This window comes from Saimiri boliviensis, chromosome 2, assembly GCF_048565385.1.
Source record: "Saimiri boliviensis isolate mSaiBol1 chromosome 2, mSaiBol1.pri, whole genome shotgun sequence".
Lineage (NCBI taxonomy): Eukaryota > Metazoa > Chordata > Mammalia > Primates > Cebidae > Saimiri > Saimiri boliviensis.
The window spans coordinates 189,867,867-189,875,510 of record NC_133450.1 but is presented as its reverse complement, the minus strand read 5'-3'; the positions used below and the strand labels follow the sequence as shown (position 1 = coordinate 189,875,510).

Here is a 7,644-nt window from a genome sequence, read left to right as displayed (position 1 = left end):
CGTCCCAGGCCCTCCCAATTCTGAAGAGATTAACTGAGTCTAGCAGCGTTTTTCCCCTTCCTCAACAGGTGAAACCAAATTTGAGCCACCCATCATCCACAGCCTCGCCCTCCCCCAGCCTTTGCCACAGTCAGCAGAGCCCACGAGCTGACACAGCCCTTTTCTGAGCCCACAGCAGAGACGTCAGGGCTTTGACAAGGATGATTCTAGCCCCTGGGCACTCTTCTTCCTCCACCAAAGACACGAATCGGGTTGCCCAAGCCTTGGCCTCCTCATCTGCCACTTTTCCTTCACTCCTGCAGTCTTGGGGTCTCACCCATTCAGAGCCCAAAATGTCTCCCAGTCAAGAAACTAGGCCGGGCGCCGCGGCTCAAGCCTGTAATCCCAGCACTTTGGGAGGCTGAGGCGGGTGGATCACGAGGTCAAGAGATCGAGACCATCCTGATCAACATGGTGAAACCCCGTCTCTACTAAAAATACAAAGAAATTAGCTGGGCATGGTGGCGCATGCCTGTAATCCGAGCTACTCAGGAGGCTGAGGCAGGAGAATTGCCTGAACCCAGGAGGCGGAGGTTGCGGTGAGCCGAGATCGCGGCATTGCACTCCAGCCTGGGTAACAAGAGTAAAAACTCCGTCTAAAAAAAAAAAAGAAAAAGGCCGGGCGCGGTGGCTCAAGCCTGTAATCCCAGCACTTTGGGAGGCCGAGGCGGGTGGATCACGAGGTCGAGAGATCGAGACCATCCTGGTCAACAAGGTGAAACCCCGTCTCTACTAAAAATACAAAAAGTTAGCTGGGCATGGTGGCGCATGCCTGTAATCCCAGCTACTCAGGAGGCTGAGGCAGGAGAATTGCCTGAACCCAGGAGCCGAGATCGTGCCATTGCACTCCAGCCTGGGTAACAAGAGCGAAACTCCGTCTCAAAAAAAAAAAAAAAAAAAAGAAAGAAAGAAAGAAAGAAACTACAGCCTGGTTGGATTCCTTGTTGGCCCCACAGTTTCGCCCTCTGGATTCTTTCCACAGCTCCTCCAGCACCTACCATTCATCCTTTATCAGCTTCCAGAATTGAGAGGGCCTGGAATGGGAAAGCTCTACGTACTTAAAAGAGATTCTTCACAGATGCAAATCCTTCCTCCACCCCCAACACAAGGCAGCTTTGCAGGGTCATCTCAAACTATGGTAAAGAAACGTATTTTGGGGTAAAAGTTTTTGATTTCTTTTTCTATCACATAATGTCAGGTTGGAATTCGGTATCTTATTGCTATAAAGATTCTGCTCTGTCAATTCCACGTGGGTCTAAACTCTGAAAGGGGTGGGATAATATTCCACATGTCCATGTAAAAATTTTTTACAATTTTTTTAAAAATAGAGATGGGGTTTTGCCATGTTGCCCAGGCTGGTCTTGAACTCCTGGGCTCAAGCGATCCACTCGCTTCAGCCTCCCAAATTGCTGAGATTATAGGTGTGAGCCACCATGCTCAGCTGCGATTTTTAATTTTAATTTTTTTTTTTTTTTTTTTTTTTTTTTTTTTTTGAGACGGAGTTTCGCTCTTGTTACCCAGGCTGGAGTGCAATGCCGCGATTTCGGCTCACCGCAACCTCCGCCTCCTGGGTTCAGGCAATTCTCCTGCCTCAGCCTCCTGAGTAGCTGGGATTACAGGCACGTGCCACCATGCCCAGCTAATTTTTTTTTGTAGTTTTTTTTGTAGAGACGGGGTTTCACCATCTTGACTAGGATGGTCTCGAACTCCTGACCTCGTGATCCACCCGCCTCAGCTTCCCAAAGTGCTGGGATTACAGGCTTGAGCCACCGCGCCCGGCCGATTTTTAAATACTAACAATAAACATTCATTTCCCTCCCTATAAGGTTTTTTCCAAAGCCTAGCTTTAACATCTCTGCTCTGCTCAGAGATGGCCCTGGCTTCCCACTGTCTGTTGAAATGCCACAGTGGGGCTTGCATATGGCTTAAATGATCTTCAACGACGCCTTCAGGTTTTAGCTCACACCACACCTACCAGTCCCTGCACCTCACACTGAGCCATACTGAACACTTTCCCCCACCGACTCCCTACCACTGCTCTTGTGTCCTTTGCCTCTGAATAAGTTCATGGCCACTTTCCAGGGGAAGGAAAAAACCTTTAGTTGGTCCCACTGCTTCCCCTAATGCACACTCCATCCGTTTGCCATGTGATTGTCTCTCCTGATGTCAAATCGAACCCCCTTCTCAAGGTCTTGCGTTATACAACCCAGCTCCTGCTTGCCCCTCCCAGCTTCATCTCCTATCACTCTTCCTGTAGCTTGCTATGTGCCAGTTGCACTGATCCAGAAATGCTTCAAACACACCATGAGGCTTTGCAGATACTATTTATTCCCTTTCCTCTCACATTTTCCATAGCTGGCTTCTTATACTTTAGGCCCCAGCTTCAACATTCCCTCATCAGAAAGGCCTTTCCCGATGACCACTCTGGCAAGATTGGTTCATTCTATCCCTGTTTTGTCATCTTTTTGGTTTGCTTTATATCACCTCTCAGTCAGTAATGGATTTTTTTTCTGTGACTTTCCTACTAATCATAAGTTCCTTGAGGAGACTATGTCTACCATGTTCATAGTTGTATTCCCAGTACTACTGCATAGAAAATATTTGTTGACAGAATAAATGAATGATTTTTTTTCTACTTTCTTGACATATCTAAATTCTATCTATCAAATCCAGGACCTGACACACAGTAGATACTCAATAAATACTTCTTGAGATGCTAGTTATAATTAATACTGCCTTCTGCAGGAAGCCTTCCCTGATTACTACTCTGCTGCTCACCCCAAAGTGACTTCTCTCTCCTTAGAGCTCTTACAGCACCTTATCTGTTCTCTTTGGAGGCCCTGAGTGAACTGTGCCTTATGTTGTAAGCCTCTATCTCCACATGTCACCTAATCTCTATCAGGAGCTTTTCAAAATATTCTTACCCAACTATTTACATTCATAATGCTGCATCAGGCATCACCTGGCATGGGCATCCCATGAATGTTTGTGAAAGAAAAGAATCAGCCAATGTGATAGTGGGTCAGAAAAAGAAGGAAAGGTGTAACTGTCCCATGGTTAAACAATTTTTTTTTTTTTTTTTTTTTTTTTTTGAGATGGAGTTTTTGCTCTGTCACCCAGGCTGGAGTGCAGTGGCACGATCTCAGCTCACTGCAACCTCCGCCTCCTGGGTTCAAGCAATTCTCCTGCCTCAGCCTCCTGAATAACTGAGATTACAGGAGCCTGCCACCACACCCAGATACTTTTTTTGTATTTTTAGTAGAGATGAGGTTTTGCCACATTGGGCAGGCTGGTCTCAAACTCCTGAACTCAGGCGATCCGCCAGCCTCAGCCTCCCAAAGTGCTGGGATTACAGGCGTATGCCCAGCCAAGTCGCTAAACAATTGACTCTTGCATTTCAGGGTACCAAGCCCCATTCTGCCTATCTCATGTTGGAGGCTGTGTGACTCAAAGAAAGTGCCAAACAGTGCAACTTACCCTGGTCTTTAGCTTTTTAACAAACAATGAAGGGTTTCCCAGCACTTCTGGAACTTAGTCCTCCTCATGGGAACTGCAAAGAAAAACAGCAGCTCCATATAGTAGCAACTCAAGACAGTTAATGAATTTAAGGAAGGAGAAGCAAAGAAAAAGGAAACAAACATTTATTGAGTGCTGAGCTGGAAGCTTCAGTCTTCTTTCTGCCTTCCATGATTATTTATTCTTTACAATAATGCTGAATATACATTATATAACAATCTCCAGGGTGTTGGTTGTATTAGAAAAATGCATTCAAGGTATCTAAATAAGGCATGTGGCATATTATAGATGTGTCTGTAGTCCCAGCTACTCAGGAGGCTGAGGCAGGAGAATCACTTGAACCCAGGAGCAGAGGTTGCAGTGAGCCGAGATCGCGCCACTGCACTCTAGTCTGGTGACAGAGTGAGACTCTGTCTCAAAAACAAAACAGGAATAAAGTGTAAAATTCAGGGATGCAATCAATTTCAGATAAAGCACGTGTGGCCTTACAACTAAGGGACTTCCTGCCACCTAGTGGCAATCTATGCTTGCTGCAGCGGTGCAGCCGAGAATCCCAGGCCTCCTGGTGCAGGCACTGCAAACCATAACTTGTGAAGGTCGAACTATCAAATATCATGGGTATTCACTCCTGTTTGCAAAGGTTATTGCCAAATAATTGTGATCTGAGAGGTCAAGACTGTTTTTCAGTGACCCCCACGTTTCTCCCTCGCTCCTGCATTCTTGAGTATTCCTTTTGCTTCCCCACCCCTTGAGTATGCTCCTTTAATGAAAAACACTTTGCTGATGGTGATCTAATGAATCTGTGCCCTAGAGACTTTATAAGTGTCCTGACCAGGGGTAGAGACTTGTCTTACTTATCTGTAAATCCCAAGGCCTGGCACAAAGGAAGTATCCAGTGAATGTTTGTTGAATGAATATAAGTGAATGCTTTTGACCAAACTCTATGACTCAGGCCAAGATTAAGCAGCAGTTTATTTGAATATTCTATATAGTAAACATTTGAAGAGGGTGGTGGGAGAGTGGAAGGGGCTTCTCAGGGAAGTGTCCAAGGCAGAACAAGGCAGGAGGCCCTTGGCCCGTTGACCTGCTTACAAGGCCGTGGATGCCCGGAACTTCTGGGTCAAACAGAACACGGCGGCCGTGAGGGCTGTGCACTGACGGGCCAAGAGTTTCACACTCAGGTCGTGGTAGCCTCTCTCGCAGGTGGATTTAGCGGCCTCTACAAACTGATGGTAGGTATATACCACGTCCCTCAGGTTCCCCGCTGCCTCCCTGTGCCGGGTGGAGCAGCGGCTACAGTCCGTGAACTGAAAGCACAGGCCGGCCAGCTGGACCAGGTGCTGGAAGGTATCACGCACAGCCCCCTGCATCTCTTCAGGGGACTGGTCCATTCTGATCACGTGCTGACAGCTCGACAAGAGCTTCTGGGAGCCCGTGCAGAGGCGGCTCCGGCTTTCGGTAAAGTACCAGGTGCACTTCTCTGGGGGATGTTTGTTTCCAATCCCCCAGGAAGTTTCTAAAATGTCTTGTAGCTCCAGCAAGCTCTCCATGAGTTGGATGAAGCCCTCAGGGGTGCTGGCAGGGGTGGCTTTCAGCTGTCTCAGTGCCCTGGAGCAGTACTCTGGCCAGATGTGGCTTTTCCTCGACAGGGGTGCAGTGCTGCAGCTGTGGGCTCGGGCAGGCCTCCAGGGCAGAACCATCGGGCTTCCTGCAGAGGGCGGTGAGGTGAGGGGGGCTGTGGGGTGTGTTTCCAAGTCCCTGTCTTCTTCCTCTGTCTCAGGCTGTGGGCCACGGAAGCATGTGGCATAGGAGAACTGACAGCTGCACTGCTCCATCCCTATCCTCGGAGCCACCATCTCATTCATGCCTGCAAAACCCAAAGATGTGGCCATCCTGATGGCAGAGACTTCAGGATGGCTTTCTGGGGCAAAGCACAGAAAAGACTTCTCAGCAGGAAGGCAGATGCTAGAGCTGTCACTTTTGCTTTCTGAGAGTAAGCAATGGTTTGAAGTTTCTAAGTGAAGGTCCTCTTGCAGACATGGTAGTGGCTCTGGCAGGGAAGGCCCAGGATTAAAACAGACCCACTCAGGGGTGTCCCTAGGGGCTGTATCTTCCCCTGTCACATGGTTAGGTGTGATCTCCTCTACCTTGATCCCCTCTGTAGGGAGGGCTGATGACATGGTCTGCTTCCCAAGAAAGAAATCAGGGTCTAAATCCAACTCTACTAATAGTTTTTGTTCTTGAGCCTGGCAGGCTTGACCTTGGGTTTCTCTGCTTTGTCCTTGAGGGTTTCTAGGGGGATGTGGTGGGATCTGCTCAGTCCCTGTTACAGAAGCATCTAAAGAAAGGGAGGTTACTATTTTACCAGCTGGAGAACTAACACCAAGAGTCTGTGAAATATTATTTGACACATCAGCCGGGGAGTCACCTGAATCCTTTCTAGATTCCTCCTGAAATATGTCGGTGCCATTTTTGTTTGTAACTTCTGTGTCTCTTTCCAAAGATAGTTGTCCTTGTTGCTCTGCCTTTGTAGGGATAGAAGCTATCTTCTCTCCTGGATTTATTCCACATTCATCACTTCTAGGCTCATCTCCAGGAGACAACAAGGGCTCTGTGTATTTGGGGGTAGTTTCTTGTATATGATTTGTACAAAAAGATTCCAATCCCATTTCCAACTGGACTTGTCCCAGCTCTAGGGTGTCTCCTTGAGAGACATTAAGTAACCCCGGGTTGATAGCCAAGCAGACTCTGTCTGGGTTAGGGTCCCCATGCTCTATGGTGAGTTCTTTGGGGTCAGTGCTATCTGGGTCTTGAGATAGAGATAGTATTTGGGAAGGGCTGGCCTGAGCAGCATCTGGGCCAGATGAACCTGGGTTAGAACAGTGAGGAGTGCTTGCTGAGGAGCTGGCAACAGAGACAACACCAGAATTCTCTTTACTGCTGGGGCCAATCCGGAAGCGAATGGCAGAAATAGAAGACACTCGAGAGTCGATGACTGATTTGGTTTCCATGGTTTCAGGCTCCATCTCCATGACCCTGGAGGCTGGGTTTGAGCTCTTGGTCTCCCTCAGGGGAGCCAGCAGCCCCAAGGCCTTGGTCTCCAGAAGGCCAGGCTCACCCTGCATGTCTTGCAGAGAGGACACAGTTGGGGAGGGTGCACCAAGGGCCAGGTAGGGCTCCCTGTCATAGTAGCACACGTCATCTACACTCTCCAGGGAGGCTGATGGTACCAGGGGAAATGAGACCTGAGAGGTGTAGTCGGTCTGCAGGAAAGACCTTCTTTTCCTCAGGGTCTTGGCATACTTCTTCACCCCTCCCCTTCTGCTTGTCTCTCTTCCATCTGGCCCAGAAGGCAGGCTGTTCTCAGGACTAGAAGCACTGGCCTTGTTCTGCAAGCTTGTGGCACTGGGTTCTGCAGCAGAGACAGCTCTGGGTCCTGGAAGTTAGGAAAGAAAAAATACGTTAAGAAAGCAGAAAAACAAAGAGGTTTATAGAGCTTGGGCTCAGGCCTTGGGCTTGCCTGGGTTCAAATTCCGGCTGGGCTGTGTAACCTTGAGCAAGTTTAATCCTCATGTCCTGAATTTCCTTTTCTGAAAGATGGGGATAATAATTGTGATAGACATTTTTTATTTTTATTTTTTGAGATGGAGCCTTGCTTGGTTGCCCAGGCTGGAGTTCAGTGGCATGATATCTGCTCACTGTAACCTTTGCCTCCCAGGTTTAACAATTCTCCTGCCTCAGCCCCCCGAGGACCTGGAACTACAGGCATCTGCCACCATGCCTGGCTAATTTTTGTATTTTTAGTAGAGATGGGGTTTCACCATGTTGGTCAGGCTGGTCTCGAACTCCTGACCTCAAGTGATCTGCCTGCCTTGGCCTGGGATTATAGGCATGAGCCACCTTGCCTGGCTGACATTTTTTTTTTTTTTTTTTTTTTTTTGAGACAGGGTTTCACTCTGTCCCCAGGCTGTAGGGCAGTGGTGTAATCACAGCTCACAAAAAGCTTGAACTCCTGAGCTCAAGCCATCCTTCCACCTCAGCCTCCCAAGGTGCTTGGATCATAAGCTTGAGCCACTGCACCCAGCTGTG

The 7,644-nt window shown here is 48.3% G+C and overlaps 1 protein-coding gene across 2 annotated transcripts in view; it reads right to left on the bottom strand.

Annotated features, from left to right (window-relative positions):
• Window positions 1–3,710: 3,710 nt before the first annotated feature.
• Window positions 3,711–7,644, bottom strand: part of FRMPD1 (FERM and PDZ domain containing 1) — a 106,151-nt gene continuing 102,217 nt past the window's right edge. For both annotated transcript variants that reach the window (XM_039475299.2, XM_074395060.1), the window contains one exon: window positions 3,711–6,991. In XM_039475299.2, the coding sequence (XP_039331233.1) occupies window positions 4,644–6,991 (2,348 nt within the window). In that variant the 3' untranslated portion in view covers window positions 3,711–4,643. The remainder of the gene's footprint in view (window positions 6,992–7,644) is intronic.